Genomic DNA, 18,435 nt, shown 5'->3' with positions numbered 1-18,435 from the left:
TGAAAAGACAGTTCCGGTGGAAACAAATGAAAGCTGATATTGCAGAGTTTGTATCCAGATGTCTGAATTGCCAACAGGTGAAAACAGAAAGAAAGAAACCAGGAGGTCTACTGTAGAGTTTATCTATCCCTGAATGGAAATGGGATCACATTTCTATGGATTTTGTGACGTATTTACCGAGATCCTCCCGAGGTTGTGATGCGATTTGGGTCGTAATTGACAGATTGACCAAATCTGCATGTTTTATTCCGTATAAGATGACGTACAAACATGACTAGATGGCAGAGATTTATGTCAGAGAAGTGGTCAGATTGCATGGAGTGCCGAAGTCGATTGTTTCAGACCGTGATCCTCGGTTTACTTCTCACTTTTGGCAGAGTTTACAGCAGGCTCTAGGTACGAAGTTACATCTGAGTACCGCATATCATCCACAGACTGACGGACAGTCAGAGCGGACTATCCAGACATTGGAAGATATGCTGAGAGCCGTAGTGCTTGATTTTAGCACTAGTTGGCAAGATTCATTGCCACTTTGTGAGTTTTCGTACAACAACAGCTATCAGACGAGTATTGAGATGGCACCGTTTGAAGTGTTGTACGGAAAGAAATGCAGATCCCCTCTGTATTGGGACGATATCTCTGAGGTACCTGAGATTGGACCTGATATGATCAGAGATATGACCGAAAAAGTGAAGCTGATTCAGAAAAGAATGAAGACAGCTCAAGATAGACAAGCCAAATATGCCAATGTTCGACGAAGACCGTTGGTATTTGAGGCTGGAGACCGAGTATTCTTGAAAATTTCACCTTTCAGAGGAGTTGTCAGATTTGGCAAGAAAGAGAAGTTGTCTCCACGTTATATTGGGTCGTATGAGATTCTCGAGAAGATAGGAGATCGTGCCTATCGACTTGCATTACCGTCTTCATTATCTGGAATACATGATGTATTTCATGTATCTTTATTGCGAAAGTATATTTCTGATGCTTCACATATTATTCCACCAGATGAGGCCGAGCTTGACGAGACACTGAGTTACTTCGAAAAGCCGATACAGATTCTCGATCGTAAAGAAAAGCAGCTCAGAACGAAGACTATTCCACTTGTGAAAGTTCAGTGGAGTCGTCATGGCATCGAAGAAGCTACATGAGAGACTGAGTCAGATATGAGGCAGAGATTCCCAGAGTTATTTGGATGATATGAGTTTCCTATTTAGCTTCTGTCATACATTTCCTTCTAATATGATTTGATTGCCTGTGATTTCGGGGACGAAATCAGATATTAGGGGGGGAGAAATGTAATGCCCGAAATGTAATTACTGTAATCAGAAGTGGGTTAATTAACAGTATTGAGATTGTAGGAGCTCAAGTGGAGAAGCCGGGCGTCAGTGTAATACAAGCCAAGAAGTTGGACAGAACCTGTGGTGCCCGAGCGGTAGAAAAGGACCGCCCGAGTGCCAGTGCACCACCAGCTTTGCCTTTTGACAGAACGTTTGGCGCCCGAGCGGTAGTTTTTGACCGCCCGAGCGCCAGTGGATAACAAGTGAGCACTCGGGCAGAATGTTCCGCGCCCGAGCGGTAACTTATAACCGCCCGAGCGCCACCTAAGAAACAAGAAGACTAAGCCACTTGTCCTAGCCATGCAAGAGATATATATATATAATGTCTCCAAGTGCTTCAGAAAGGAAAAGAAAGAACGAGAAAAGCTCCGCAAAATCCTTACGCCTTTTAGTTTAGAAATTTGAAGGTTGCGCAAAATCCGTCCGTCAGAATTTAGATCCGAACATATTTCCGTGTTCCTCTCGTCAAGAGCTATAAAAGGACGTAAGTTTTCTTGTGTTTTGTTATGGTTTGAAAATATGATATTGAAGGAATCAGATATGATTGATATATGATGTTCTTGAGATATTAGACATCGTAGAACCGAGAACAGATTGAAGAACAGATTGTTTATGCCATTGTTATGATTTTTCGGATATTGAATTGAGATTATTCAGATTTCTGAGATTATCGATTATATTAGATATTGGTTATGATTTGTAATTGATATATGTTGTTGTTTGAGTCGACGAGGATATCGATATTGTACCGTTATTTCGTCGATATTGAATTAGATTGAGTATTTAGCAGAACAGATCTGAGTGAGTTAAATATTGATATGTTGTACCTATTCGATATGTCAATTCAGATTGATATTGACAGCTTTGACTTTGAGACTTCGACAGAGTCAGAAACCGACGAAAGAAAGGTATAAATCAATGTTAACCGGGAGATTGACTTAAGTCAGATTGGACTTGAGTTTCCCTAAATCACATAGTTTTATGTTATTGGTTTCATACCTTTATATTGTTTGAATGAATATGCTTAGTTTATGGATTTATAGACAAGCAGAGAATAGCAGATAGCTATTGAGTGAGAGTCGCTGACAGAGGTGTCAGATTATGATAGAGTGATCATTGGCCCATTGCACATTGTCAGAGTAGGCATTGGCGGATATGCCAAGTCTATGGAGGATATGCCAAGACAATGTATATTTGATTTATATCGATGTTGCTTAGGAATGGATCGATTCCTATCTCGGAAATTCGGTATATTGTAATATCCAGGAACCGGGATCCCTAGATTAGAAAGGAGTCGAGTATGAGATGACGAGTCAAAGAGTTTTATCTGTATTCACTAATGTGTCATAAATTATGATTTATGTTTTGTGATACATGGTTTATGCTTTTGTATATGATTTTATGCATTGCATGTATACATTGTTTATACTGAGATTTTATTCTCACCGGAGTTATCCGGCTGTTGTCGTGTTTGTATGTGTGCATGACAACAGGTGGGACATGATCAGGGTCAAGAAGAGGATGAGAGAAAGGACAAGTTAGCGTGGTGATCCGGATCAGAAGTAGTTAGGTTTCAGCACTTGATATATAGTAGTTGAACCCTAGTGTCGTTTGTTGTATGCTGTACAACACTTGTACTTTTATACTGATGTGTATACTAGACTGATTTCGTTACATTCCGCATTTTAAAAAAAAAAATTTAGACCATGTTTATCTTAATTGATTGAATTATTCCTAAAGAATGATTAAGAAATGAATTAACGTCCGGGTCCCCACAGCCTTCGTGGCTAATCTCTTTATGAAAATGTTTCCTGAGAGACGTTAGCACAACACAACTTATATCCCAAAATCTAATACTACCCTTATGCAATGATAGACATCAAAATACCAACTAGAACACTAATAATCCCAAATCAAAATAAACATGCATGCATGGCAAAAATGATATTGCGCTTAATCAAATAAGTTTACCGGTCAGTAATGTCGTGTCAGGGTTCCCCTCCTGAGCGTGCATGGCGAACACTCTTCCCTGGGTCGGCTGCACCCACTGTGGGCAGTCTTTAAGCATGTGGTAACTGGATTCACATTTAAAGCATTTCCCTGATCCCCATAGACACTGTCCCGAATGTTGGCGATTGCATTTCTGATACACTGGGAAATTACCGGGCCTCTGCGGAGCTTTTTGCTGCGGGATAGGACCCTTGCCTTTCGGTGGTCCCCGGTATGGCTTCTTCCTTGGCGGCCCCTAGTACGGCCTCTTAAACTGAGGCCGCCACTGCTGCGGAGCCTGATAGGGCCTTTTGCCCTGTCTGTCATTCTCAATGTCTCTCTGATCCTGCTCTGCCGCCAAAGCTCTTGACACGGCCACTGCGTAAGTAGTAGGACCAGCAACTCGGACGTCACGACGCAAGACCGGCCACAACCCATCCATAAAATGCCTCAGCTTTTTCCGGACATCATTAGCAATTAGGGGCACGAAGTGACAACCTCTCTCAAACTTTCTAACAAACTCTGCGACACTGCTGTTTCCCTGCCGCAGCGCCATGAACTCCCTGGTCAACCTGGATCATACTTCCTCAGTGAAGTACTTAGAGTAGAAAACTTCTTTGAACCCATTCCACGTCAAGGCCTGCAAATTAACCGACACAGACGCACTTTCCCGCCACAGCCTAGCGTCTCCGGTCAACAAGAAGGTGGCGCACCTCACTCTGTCTGCATCCTGCAGCTCCATGAAGTCAAAGATCACTTCGATGGATTTAATCCATCCCTCAGCTACCATCGGGTCCGTCATCCCCGAGAACTCTTTAGGGTCCATCCTTCTGAACCTCTCGTACACTGCCTCTGGTCGGGGCCTCGCCCCTGCATTCGCTGCGGCCTGGTTCCCCGCAAACTGTGCGAAGAACTGCATCATACCTGCAAGCATCTGCGCCTACATATCTGAGGGTAGAGGTGGAGGATTGGCCCTCTCCTCATCTCGAGCCTCTCTGTTCTCTTCCCTTACTTCCCGGTTAATCAAGCGTCTAGGAGGCATACTGTTCCAATAATTTACCCAACACGTAACCCATATGCATGAACATAATACTAATAGCATAAGATGCACGTAAATTGAATTTTAATCATGCACATGCTGAAAACATGACTGGATGCTTAATACATGAAATAATTTAAAATCTTAAAACTTACAGACTTGAGGTGTGACTTCGTGAGCTCTCGCAACTGGCAGTAGGCGTAACCCTTTACACGAACACCTCTCTGATACCAACTGTAATGTACCATACTTCTACTATTTAAAATTTGCGAAAAAATTTAAAATTTTCTTAAATAAGAAGTGAACCTTCAAAATTCGATAAAACAATCTGTTCATCCCAAAATAGTTGCAACAACAGATCTCAAAATAAAGTTTGACTGTAACATAAAAATCAGAGTATTTGAACATTGCATAAATGCTTAAAAACTTGGGCGGTCTTCGGGTCTAGCCTTCTGCTCAGTCCAAGCCTGCTCCTTGGTCCCCACCCCTAGTCTCATCGACATCTTTCTCACCTGCATCGATCAAGTCTAGTGAGTCTAAAGACTCAACATGTATAAACTGGAAGTAGCAAGTACTACATAATAAAACCACATGCATCTTAAAAATAGGACGTATATATTTGAAACTTGAACATACATACATACATAGACGTGCCATCAACGTAAAATCTTTCATAAACATGCTTGCATCGTATATACATGAGAATACATAACGTTATTTTGCGTAGAGATATGTTTCAAAGCAAGTGACCCATACATAATAGTGCCTGATCAGACTAAACCACAGTACTGAGCTGGCAGGAAAAATCCACTACCACATACATGAGATCCCCGTTCATGCTTTAACGGGGTGGAGAGGTCATCGACCACGTTCACCGACTTCCAAACACATTCATAATTTGGTCACAAGACATTTAGCATACCTCAAAAACTTAAAATATTTTCTTTTTGCACGTCAACATACTTACTTGGCGTTGAAGGGTTCGTTGGATTTCGCTTGGGACCACTGCTACAACATACTAACATGAGTTTAAATACTTAACTTTCATAGCTTAGACGTAGGTACTCGTGCTCACCACCGAATTAAATAAATAGCTTATGACATTCTAGATCACTCGGGACTTTACCTCGTTTAATCATCGTGCTAACCATGATCTCGAACCCCAAATCAAATCTTAAGGTGAAATTAACAATCATTACCAAAAATGAAGGTACACGGACCCCGTGCCTAGGTCCGGCTCTGGGTCCATGTAGGTTCTGGAAAGACACACCGAAAAGAAAGAAGGACATGGACCCCGTGCCAGGGTCCGTGTAGGTTCGAAATTTTTGACACAACGGATGAAACAAAGACATGGACTCCGTGTCAGGGTCCGGCTAGACACTGAAAAATAGAACCTGCGGGAAAACTCTTCATGATGCTTCTTTCTCCCAACCAAACCAAATGGGCTAAGAATCGACACTTCGAGACCCATCCTAGGACACTAAGGTATTGATTTCAACCCGTACGAACCATCAAAACTACTCCAATATCGAATACAACAACAAACGACACAAAAATCCAAGATTCGACACCATTAATCTTCCTAAGGTTTCTATTACTTCCCAAGCCATCCCCAACTCAAAACGAAACATCAAATGGCACCTAAACACATACCATATCGGGTCTAGATGCAGTAGTGGTTGCCTAGAGATGTCCAACGAAGCCTGCAACTCAAACACTTCAAGAATACGTCAATAACACATTTTTCAGAAAACGCAGTTTGAGCAGTCCCACGAAAACGTTCATAACTCACTCAATGTTTATCCAAATATTTCGAATTTTATATCAAATCGAAGGTATTAAAAAGTTCTACGATTTTTATGTTGAAAGTTTTCCAAAAAACACGACCAAAAAATCGCAGTATTTAAAAGAACAGTAAATTATGAAATTTTAGATCCAAAAACGTTTCAAAATCGATCCAATTTGTTTCTACTCAAACTTTGCACATCCCAAATGGATTTTTATGCATAAAAACATCGCAACACAAACTATGACATGATCGACACAGGAAAAATAGAATATATGTGCCTTTGATGTGAAAAACTCACGATACGGCGATACGGAAGCAGGGACGGTGCGAGGCTTGATACGGGACGACCGTGGAGCGATTTTCTTGCAATAAAAATCACCGAAAACTTGCTGGAAAATGAAGGGAAAGGAGCGGCTGCTCTATCTCTCAAGAACCCTAAGTGTTTGCTCTCAAAATAATGAAAAAAAACTGAATTGGAATATGTGTGTGTGTTAATCGGTTTTGGTGTGTGTAAAAATGTGTAAGTGTGTGAGAGTGTGTGTAACGTGTGTGTGAGTGAGCAATTAGGAGAAAATTGTTAATTAAATAATTAATCAAGCTATTTAAAATGTTAAACCCATTAACAAGCTAATCAAAATGGTAAACTAATATCCACTTTACTAAAATCCTCTAATTAAAAATAAAATGCACACTTGCTAAACTTTAAAAGTTTTAAAATTCCTAAATAAATAATTTAGGCTTTTACAATGCTGAAACTTAATAAATTAATTAAAACGCCCCAAATCTTAACTTAAAATAAAATACCACATTTAAAATTGTCACAAGCGTCGTCGGTCTCTTTTCCTCGATATCGCCTTGAATAATCGCCTGAAACAAGAAACTCGAGAAAAATATTTTTAACGTGCGTCACATAAACATAACTAATTTAAAATAATGTAATTTTATAAATCATGCATCGCTAAACTCATTTTAAAAAATCAAATTAAATAAATAATTTAATAATTAAATAAATACATGAGTTATACGTGTATTAAATTTGGGCTCTACACCAACAAAACTCAAATTTACAATATTAAAACACAATTTTAACAAAATAGATAAATGAAAAACAAACAATGACAATTTAAAAACTAAATTGAATATTTTTCGAAATTAATTAAAACTAATATATCAACTAGTTATTTCCGGCATATTGAATAATTTTAAAAAAGCAAATTGTAATATTATGTAAAAAAAAAATTAAATAATCAAGGTTCTTAAATGAAGAAGTTGCAGATTTATAGTTTGATTATGGCTTAAAAGGATAGGATAATTAAGATCTAAACAATAAAATACAAAGCTTAAATTCAAGAAACCTAAACCACTCTACCCGTGTCTTCACATCCTGCAAGTTTCCAGAATCAGTTCAATTAATTTGGCCGAAAAAATATAAGTACAATCCACACTTTCACCTTGATTCACAAATACCAGGATATATACGAGCATTATCTTTTTGAAACCTTGGTTATTTTGATATATTACTTCCGAAATATGCATATTCAAATTCAAATCCAAAAAAAGAGTCTTTTACTAGTTTTGATTCTGGTTTTCTGCATTTCGGTCGAATCGATACGGTTCGATCTGGAGTCGGGTCACACCAAATGTATAGCCGAGGATATCAAGAGCAATTCCATGACTGTTGGAAAGTATCATGTTGTGAATCCCAGTGAGGGTCATCCTTTGCCTGATTCCCACAAAATTACCGTCCGGGTAGGTTTTATTTATCCAAAGTTATGATTTTTTTTATTATATAAAGATTCAGTTTTCGTTTTGTTGAGATTACGTCCTGGGTTAGATTAGTATATGGATTTCTGGGTTTGCTGGAAAAAAATTATCTTGCTTGTTGCGAGTTGAATCTTTTGCATGTCATCTGTTTAGCCAAACTATTCATTTGGTAACTTTATTATGCAAGAGATTTTCTCACGGTATTGCTTGAATCAGCTTAACAAATTCTAAATCTGGCTTCAATTTAACGGTGGATGATGGTCTCACGTGCGACAGCTTGACATAATAATATGAAAATAAAGCATAAGACTGGACACCGAGATTAACGTGGAAAATCCTTGAAATTTATTAGGGTAAAAAACACGAGCAAGATGAAAAGAATTCAACTATGATATTTTATGGTGTACAACCACTTACTGTGTTTTCAAATAGAACACACAATCTCTTAATACAGGAGAACAAACACATCAAAAATATCATAGAACTAAGCACTCAAATACTATAAGATGAGAGAACTCGATGAAGGTATGATTGGAACAACCACTCACTTGTGTTTCTAAAGAAAGCACACAGTCCCTTAATACAGAAGAACAAAAATCTCACAAATATTATAGTAGAATTCTTTTCATCTTATCCATGATTTTTACTATAATAATTTTTAGGGGTTTTCCACGTAAATCTCTGTGTCTAGTTTTATACTTTATTTTCATATTATTATCTCAAGTTGCCTCACGTGGGACCAACAAGTGGTATCAGAGCCTTAGTTTAAAATTTCTTCAAATTCTGAGTATGCTATGTAGTTGCATCCTAGACTGATCTTCCAAATCAGAAAATATTTTTTTTGAGATTTTTTATTAAGGCGGGATTATTTTGTTTAGTCTACTAAATTGTTATAGACATAATGACGAACATGTACGAGATAACAAAATTCAATAGAAGCAATTTTATGCTGTGGAAAATAATGATACAAGCAGTTTTAAGAAAGGAGAATTGCTTGGCGGCTATTGGAGATAGACCGGTGGAAATGACGGACAATGGAAAGTGGAATGACATGAATGATAATGTTGTTGCCAATTCACACTTGGCTATAGCGGACGAAGTATTGTCAAATATCTCTGAGATAAAAACAGCAAAAGTTATCTGAGATATTCTGACCAAGATGTATGATGTCAAGTCACTACATAACAAGATTTTCCTAATGAGAAAACATTATACTTTTCGGATGGCGGAATCCTCGTCGATGACCGACCATATCAACACACTAAATACTCTATTTGCCCAACTCACTTCTATGGGGCATAAAATAGAGGAAAATGAACGCGCAGAGCTTCTACTTCAAAGTCTACCAGATTCATATGACCAACTTATCATCAAATTAACCAACAATATTCTTATGGGCTCTCTAAAATTCGACGATGTCTTAACTGTGGTTCTCGGAGAAGAAAACCGGCGCAATAATAAGGAAGAAAGGTTGGTAACTTCGAAGCAGGCCGAGGCCTTACAGATGATAAGAGGAAGATTTATGGACCGTGACTCCAGTGGGAGCCAAAGACGAGCTAGATCAAAGTCGAGAAGTATGAAGAAAAATATTTATTGTTTTAAATGTGACGGTAAAGGATACTTCAAGAAAGAGTGTACGAGTATCGAGAAGAGTTCTCAAGGAAATGTGGCCAGTACTTCAGTTGCAGAAGATAGACACAAATTTTGTGACACATGGATTATTGATTCAGGAGCGATTGACGCATAACATCTCGGAGAAAATGGCTTGATCATTATGAACTAGTCTCAGAAATATTTGTATTAATAGGAAATGATCATGTTTTGGAAATCGCTGGGGTCGGTATTATCAAAATAAAAATGTTTGATGACACCATTCACATCATACATGAAGTAGGACATGTGAAAGGACTGAAAAAAAATCTTTTGTCTTTGGGGCAACTGGATGATATCGGGTGCAAAACCCGTATCGAAAACGAGATCATGAAAATTGTAAAAGGTGCGCTTGTGGTTATGAAAGCGGAAAAAGTTGTTGCAAATCTGTATGTACTTTTGGGAGAAACACACAAAGAGGAGGAACTAGCTTTTGCATCAATTAGTTCAGAAGAATAATTAACAATGTTATGGCACAGAAAGCTCAGACATATGTCAGAACGAGGGTTGAAAATTCTCTCAGAACGGAAACTGCTGTCGGGACTTACAAAAGTATTATAACCCTTTTGTGAGCATTATGTTACTAGTAAACAACAAAGATTAAAGTTTAACACTTCTACTGCTTGAAGCAAAAGCATATCGAAGCTGATTCATTTGGATGTTTGGCAAGCACCGGTTGTATCCCTAGGAGGAGCGATACACTTTGTCTCGTTCATTGATGATTTCTCTAGGAGATGGGTGTATCCAATCAAGAAGAAATTAAATGTTTTCCAAATCTTCAAAGATTTCAAAGCGCTGGTTGAACTTGATTCTGAAAAGAAAATCAAGTGTTTGAGGACTGACAATGGGGGAGAATATACAAGTGACAAATTTGATGCATTTTGTCAACATGAGGGAATTAAAAAACAGTTTACGACGGCTTACACACCTCAACAGAATGGAGTGGCAGAGCGGATGAACATGACCTTGTTGGATAGAACAAGAGCCATGTCGAGGACTGCGGGTCTAGATAAGTCATTTTAGGTGGAAGCGGTTAAAAATGTTTGTTATATTATCAATCGTTCTCCTTCAGTGGTGATTGATCTGAAAACTCCAATGGAGATATGGAATGGGAAGCCGGTTGATTATTCTCATTTGCATAATTTGGAAGTCCTGTGTACGTTCTGTACAATGAACAAGAAAGATTGAAGTTGGATTCGAAATCCTGAAAATGTATCTTCTTAGGTTATGCTGATGGAGTAAAAGGGTTTCACTTGTGGGAGCCTACTGTCCACAAGCTTGTCATCAGCAGAGATATTAGCTTCGAGGAAGATAAAGTAAAAAGAGACAGAGGCATGCTGAATTAAGAAACTACTATATTTCAGGTGGAAAATAAGACGGATGAATGTCAAATTTCTTGTGAAGCGGTACCAAGTGACTATTGGTATGGCTCATTTTGAAACTTTGTACGGCAGACGATGTCGATCACCTCTCTGTTGGGATGAGTTTGGTGAAAAGCAATTGACTGGACCTGAAATTGTTCAGGAAATGCATGATAAAGTTCAGTTGATTCGACAGAGAATGAAAGCGGCTCAGAATTGACAATCTAGTTATGTTAATAAACGCCGAAACCTCTAGAGTTTAAAGTTGGAGATTTTTTGTTTCTGAAAATCTCACCATTTAGAGGTGTTGTTCGTTTTGGTATGAAAGGTAAGTTGTCACCTCGATTCGTAGGCCCTTATAAAATCGTTGAGCGTATTGGGACTTGCATGTTCGTTTGGATTTGCCACAATCGTTGTTGGACATCCACAATGTGTTTCACGTGTCTACGTTGCGCAAGTATGAGCCCGATCCATCTCATGTGATTTAGCCTGACGAGGTTGAACTTGACCATTCTCTATCGTATACCGAGTATTCAGATTGTATTCTAGATCGCAAGGATAAAGTTCTTCGTGATAAAGTTATACCACTTATGCGAGTTTAGTGGTCGAGGCATGGTGTAAAAGAATCAACTTGGGAAACAGAGGATAAGTTGAGAGCGTCTTATCCATATAGGTTTGATTCTTAGTATTGTATTCTTGTTTTCGTATCGTGTGTAAGATGTATGTGTATAAACAAGAATTCGAGCACAAAATTTGTTTGAAGGGGTGGAGAAATGTAAGGCCCTAAAATATATTATCCGGTAATTTGACATAATTAAAATAATTATTAAATTATAAATTAAAATAATTATTTATGGCAATTAAATTTAGAAAGTGTGTTAAAAAATATGTATTTTACATTATCGGAATTAAACGATATAAAATACATATAGAGTTTAAATAAAACATGAGAACAAAATAAATACAAATCGGGATAATTGGGCTTGAGTTACAATTTTTAGTAACCAATTAATATTAAATACATACAATATACTTACACACAAGTCTATATTAATATGGGATTAAGTTGGGTTTATAGTTTTTTAACCCACCTAATCTCATGTTTGGTACGTTTTTTATTTAACCAAGTCAATCACTCCTATGAATGATTAAGTTATATTAACTGGGATAAAATAATCACTCCTCACCCCCTAGGATTATTTATCTAAATCTTAATCCTTCCTATTTTTCCAATTTTACCCTTCTCCTATATCCAAACTCACCACCACTTCCCGCCACGACCGCCCACCGACCACCGACCACCGACCGCCGCCGCCGCCGCCGCATCTGCCGACACTGCCGGCCGACCGCCGCATCTGCCGACACTGCCGGCCGACCGCCGCTGCCGGCTCTACCACCTCCGACTGCCAACCGATCGTCGCCGGCAGCCGCCGAGAACCAGCCAACGCCGGCATACGGCCGCCGCCGCCGGCCGCACCGACTTTGCTGGACCGTCGCCGCCACCTTCGCTGCCGGATCGACCGCCGGACCGCCGCCGCCGGAGTGGAAGAAGAAAAAAAGAAGAAAGGGCAATTTTGTCCTTCATCAAAAATTCAAAATTATCCTACATTTAAAAATCTTATCAAACATAATATTATTTTACACCATATATTACATTTCTACGACAATCATTTTCTTTATCATTTACATACTAATCATTAGTTTATTTTATCCTCCAACCAAACGCAGCCTTAAAGAAGAAGGAAGAGAAAAGAAATAATCATTTTCTCCCCCAAACCATTCCCGTAGCTACAGTAGCAGCTGTCGTAAAATAGTTGCCTCTCCTCCGTCCAAAGTTGAAACTTAAAAATTATTAAAGGGTTGTATTCCTAACATCCTAAGCTTCGATTCAAGCCATAAATCAGAAATTTTGAGAAAGGATCCAGCTAGATCGAAGCTGCTGTTCGAGGCTCTGTTCTGCGCGAATGCTAGTCCAGTTTAGGTAAGCTGTTTCTCTTGTTGCTACGATTTTTACAGCTGGAATTTGTAGAAATGACCTAAATAGAACTTGTATTGCTTTGTGTTAGTTGTCCTTGGCCCTGGAATAATCGAATTTCAGTTAGTAATAGATTTGATATGAATTTTCTACCAAAATATGTTAAAACCACATTATGTGTTTGAGGTGTGTAGCAAAGCTACTGTATTTCGGGCATATGACCTTTGTGCATTCGGTTTCTGGACTTTTGGTTCAAATGAAAGTTGTAGATCTATGAGTTATCTTTGAAATGAGACCAGAATCGTTTAAATCTATCAAGGATTGAGAGAGTTATGTGTTTTTTGTGGAACTGCTCTGCTGCGGGAATCTGTCCGAGAACATAATGAATATAGTGAGCTCAATGAATTTTTTGCAAAAACGATTGAGAATTTGAATACGGTTTCAATAGGACAAACTTAGACAATTTAGTTTTCTTTCATTTCCCATTGGCGGATATTGATTTGAGTCAATATTGAGTGAGATATAAATTTTATGCTCTAAGTGCTGAATCTGGAACTGTAACAGGATGTAGTTTCATGGTTTCTATTTTTGGGCGTTTAATCGTGTCGCGATGATCAAACTTCTTGTTGATTTCTTCCGGTGAAATGTGGTATTTTTTGGCTTATTGTTATGTGTTTTAGGTCGAGGAGCTTTAAAGTTGTTCATCGATTGTTGTTTGTTGGTATATGTGTGTTACAGTTCGGTAATATACAACGGTAACACTTAAATTATGTTTTAAGCATAGTTATATATTGTTATTGTTGTTTATGTGAATTGTTTGAGTTGTTAAATGCCTTATTGAGTTATATGACATTTAGTCTAGGGCATACTATTATGACATACATCTTGAGCCCTATCATTCTTGTTAATCAGTTACCGTTATTCATTGTTATTCGGCATTGGTTGTTGTATAACTCGGGATCAGTGTGGCTGATAGGCCTATATTGATACACCTGAAACCGTAGTTAAGATTGATCAATCCCGTTGTTAGTGTAGCCCTTGGGGTGAGCGCTGAGATTGTGATATCCAGTTCTGTTTGTTGTGCCCTTCCTGTTATATATCGTTACAGCTATATGGAGTCAGAGTTGGGGATGTTGATTAGCACGGCCTAGCATACCTCGCATACTTGGCAGAACGGTTTAGCTGCATGACGATGTAGCTCCCCTGTGTGTTGCTCGAGCATTATTCTTGTCGATCGTATTGTTCGTCCGTTTACCCATTGACATTGAACCTTGTTCATGCATTTCATATTTCATCCATACTTGTGTTAATGCATGATTTATGTTATTGTTATTTTTGTGGGAATGTTTCATTCCATAATCCTAATCTCAATTGTTTATTGGGAGGCTGTTGTGGTTGCTTTTGGACACCATGGTAGATCTCTCGGGTGGTTTTGCAGCACCAAAAGCAACCACAGAAGCCCCCAATAAACAACTGAGGTTAGGATTCTGGTATGAAACAGTCCAACAAACATAACAATAATATAAATCAGGCGTAAACATAAGTATGGATTAAATGTGAAATACATGAACAAGGCTCAATGTCAACGTGTAAACGGAGCCAAATGAACGATACGATCAACAAGAATAATACTCGAACAACACACAACGGCTACATCGTCATGCAGCTAAACCGCCCTGCCAAGTATACGAATTATCCCAGGCTGTGCTGATCAACACCCTAACTCGACCTCCATACAGCTGTAACGATATATAATAGGAAGGACACAATAAACAAAATTGGATATCAAGATCTCAGCGCTCACCCCGATGGCTACACTAACAACGGGATTGATCAATCTTAACTATGGTTTCAATAATAACTGGTCAACAAGAACGATAGAGCTCAAGATGTATGTCATAAAGATATGCCTTATACTAAATGTCACATAAACAACATATAACTATACTTAAAATATAATTTAAGTGTTACCATTGTATGTTACCGTCCTGAGTGGAAATATAACAAATAATGACCTAGATCAAAAGCTCCTTGCTCTTGACACCTGTCAACCTCTTCATCCGACGAGCGTCGTGACCTCGGTGTCGTACCACACGCTGCAGCCGATGGAACGGAAGACGTGCATCTTGCTCTTCTTCTGCTTCAACCACACGAATCCGGAGGACTTAGTTGTAGCCGACTTCAACAAGATCGTCTAGGGGGAGCAGGACTTCGGGGAGGTTGATTTTCTCGAGCAGCTCCTTTGGTTTCTACTTGCATATCGCTTCACCGGTGTAGGCCTCTACATTCTAGCGGTGAGACGAGATTAACTAGGACGACGTTTCGATTGACCGGCTACGACTTTGATTCTTGTGAAATTTCGATCGGTGATTGTAGATTTCAGTACAGCATTTATCTTTATATGATAATTTCATGGGATTCGATTGAGACTCAAGCATTCAAAATAAATTTGAAAACTTATATCTTGGAATAAAAGGATATTGTTTACATTCATTTACAATTAGTTGATTGTTCATCGGAGTGAAAATTGTTACGATATATCTTCTTTACCTTTTTCTGGCTTTGTCATTTAATTTTTCTTCCATTGCAAGTCTATTTACTCTCCCAGAGTGAAAGGGTTTTTGAGTTTAGAAGATTGTTCATTATTTAGAATGTTATATCTTTTTAGTTTTACATTTGTGTTATATATTCTGTAGACAAGAAGATTTACCAATAATTGTAATGGAACATATCCATATAATAGAAGACGTTCTTTTCGCTTTGTACTGTGTCTTAATATGGCTTTAGTGCTTAGATTAAGAAATAACATTACATTTGGGGGAGTACTTTTGCTCTTTGCAGACTGCAGTTTACTTTCAATGGCATAACCTTATAAGCATCTATCTTTCAGAATTATTTGGTAAATTTGTTATTTCTTTCAATGCTTTTTGGCTTAGAAAACAGCTTTTGATTGAGTTTTGCTCAAGAATTTCATTTGTTTTTGGTGATAGACGCTGAGTTACAAGAATTTTGTCTTTATTTTGTTGGAATTGAAGGTGACGTCGTCATATGGCAATAGTTATCACTATTCAGACCATGTCCATGAGGGTAGTTTTGCATTTCAAGCCACCGAGGCAGGTGATTACATGTCTTGTTTTTTTGCCGCTGATAACAAACCATCAACTACCATCACCGTTGACTTTGATTGGAAATCTGGTGTTGCCGCCAAGGATTGGACAAATGTTGCCAAGAAAGGTTCTATTGAAGTAAGTAGTTATGTTTCATCCATCCTCATGCTTTGTCATGGTTACTCATATTCTTGAGTCAGAGTCATGTTTTATACGTGTGTCCTAACAAGTTGTTAGTTGGAACTCTATGGCCTTGTCTGGTTTTTATCAATGAACAATATTTTATGGGATTTAATGCATGCTTGATATTGTTAGGAGAAAATTGCCTAACAAAGGGTTCATATATGAGATCAATGTATTTTAAAATTTTAAAACGTTGTGTTTTGTGCCGAGTATGATGTGAGAGTTGTGTATTTTTGGAAGTGATAAAATGTGAATTAAATGAATAACTATTTTAAAAAATCTAAGAGTGAGGATAAAATGTTGTGGGAAAAGAGATTGAAATGCTTGATTTAATCTAGGCGACTATTTTTACCGAACTTCATCAATTCGATTGTGTGTTGAAACTTAAGACCTTCCCTTTCGTTTTTTTGTTTTCTCGCCACTAGTCGATGGAATTAGAGTTGAAGAAAATGTTTGATACTGTCCAATCCATTCACGATGAGATGTTTTTCCTACGTGAAAGGTAAGTCTTTCAAGACCCTCAAAGAAGTTTATGATTTCTTTCCACTCAACAAGTGACGTGTTATTCATATTTCCACGATATCTCTCGTACATTCGGTCTTGATCGCAGGGAAGAAGAGATGCAGGAGCTTAACAGATCTACAAACTCCAAAATGGCTTGGTTGAGCATTCTTTCGCTTTTCATTTGCTCATCTGTAGCAGGGCTGCAGCTATGGCATTTGAAATCGTTCTTTGAAAAGAAGAAGCTTATTTGATGTAGTTCCGAGTCGCTTTAGCAGTACAATTTTCCACGAGCTTAGGTTCTTACGTTTTCTATTCAATGCGATAAGGTTTAAAGTAAAGTTTGATTGAGTTGAGAACTGATGTTATTTAGGAAGCCATTTTTACACATTTTGGTGAGGAAAAATGAATGGACAGTAATGGAAATGTTTATTTTTTTGATTGATTTTTTTATAGTGCACATCGTCAATATTTCTCTTCTTCTTGTTGTCAATGCTGCAGATTCATGTTTGGGAAGTGACAAGGCATAGACATAGAATAGAATACGTAATTATATTCTCGTGAGATCGTCTAAAGAGACCTAAATATAAATAATATTTGGTAGAAAAAGCTTATCATTATGCATAAAAGTTTTATATAACAAATTATATTTTCAAATATATATAAAATTGGTTGCTGGATTATATATGCCATAACTTTTATTGAAGCATTTCTTCTGTAATTCAGATGGTCAGTATCTTACATCCTCATCCAAATTAGATTCTACAACCTTGTGTTTTAAGGACGATGATGGAATTTAATGATGAGAACAATGCAAAAACAGAATCAAGACTGGGAATAAATTATCAGATGTATTAAACAAATTGAGAAAGAAATGAAGCTAAAACTGGGAAATTAAGAAAAAACTGAGTACGTCATAAGTTCAAAACTCCTTAAAAGAGCACAGAGGCAGCCGGCACCGTGATATTAGAGGCCTTGATGCCAAAATTTTACATTGGCCCAATTTATGGATGCATTGACCTGAGGCTGATAAAGGAAAATTAGTAAAAGAACAATAATAAAGCAGCGTAGGTATCACCCTGTTGGTGATTTAAGTAAGAAATTTAGCTGTCCTGTCTCTGTTTTCACAGAGTTGAAACGAAAGGAAGGAATCTTGATTTTTCGATTCTCATAATCCCACCAACTTTGCTCTCCTCCATTTTTTTCCTACTGGTGTTGCCCTCCAACAAGCTTTTCGTATCTCACCAAAAGAGCCCTACAAATAATAGCTGCCATCGGCAACAATGGGCTTTGCAAATGAATATGCAGAACATTACATGCAGTTGACGTAGCGAGTAACAACAAACAACTATTGATGAATTAAAAAAAGTTGGAAACATAATAAAAAGCTTGCACTTCGTAGAAACAAAGTGGAAAAACACTCAGAACCATACTGCAAGATAAGGCAAACAAAATCATATAAATTTACAAAACAAAGAAATGAACTAACAAAAGCCTCAGATCCAAGTAGGGTTGATGTGAATGTAAACAGGTGACATAATGCCTCATTAGAATTGTTCTACTTGCTGAAAATTAAAAACAAAACCCCAGCATGAAGATTGCAATTGCAAAACCTCTGTATTTTATAGTTGAACAAGTAGAAAATGCCAAGCCTTTGACTTCTTTCATATGAAGAGAGCCATGTTATCTTATTAGTGAATTTTCCATGAGCTAGAAGAAGAATGATCAACAACGTTATTG

The 18,435-nt window shown here is 37.9% G+C and overlaps 1 protein-coding gene and 1 pseudogene across 1 annotated transcript; one reads left to right on the top strand and one right to left on the bottom strand.

Moving 5' to 3' along the window:
* The first annotated feature begins 7,482 nt into the window (after positions 1-7,482).
* On the top strand, positions 7,483-17,133 carry LOC140978962 (transmembrane emp24 domain-containing protein p24delta9-like). Its single transcript, XM_073444249.1, has 4 exons — positions 7,483-7,903; positions 15,940-16,149; positions 16,620-16,696; positions 16,805-17,133. Exons 1-4 carry the CDS (start codon positions 7,685-7,687, stop codon positions 16,947-16,949), a joined length of 651 nt encoding a protein of 216 aa, XP_073300350.1. The 5' UTR covers positions 7,483-7,684; the 3' UTR covers positions 16,950-17,133.
* Positions 12,539-15,473, bottom strand: LOC140979497 (uncharacterized; annotated as a pseudogene).
* Positions 17,134-18,435: the final 1,302 nt, after the last annotated feature.

This window comes from Primulina huaijiensis, chromosome 6 (assembly GCF_012295235.1).
Source record: "Primulina huaijiensis isolate GDHJ02 chromosome 6, ASM1229523v2, whole genome shotgun sequence".
Classification (NCBI taxonomy): Eukaryota; Viridiplantae; Streptophyta; class Magnoliopsida; order Lamiales; family Gesneriaceae; genus Primulina; species Primulina huaijiensis.
This window is presented reverse-complemented; position numbering and strand designations above follow the sequence as displayed.

What these genes read in the sequence shown, in the direction of transcription:
- LOC140978962 (XM_073444249.1), top strand. Translation starts at nt 7,685, where the DNA reads ATGCATATTCAAATTCAAATCCAAAAAAAGAGTCTTTTACTAGTTTTG. An exon ending in CCCACAAAATTACCGTCCGG is followed by an intron (nt 7,904 to 15,939) that starts GTAGGTTTTATT and finishes TTGGAATTGAAG; the next exon opens with GTGACGTCGTCATATGGCAA. An exon ending in ATGTTTTTCCTACGTGAAAG is followed by an intron (nt 16,697 to 16,804) that starts GTAAGTCTTTCA and finishes TCTTGATCGCAG; the next exon opens with GGAAGAAGAGATGCAGGAGC.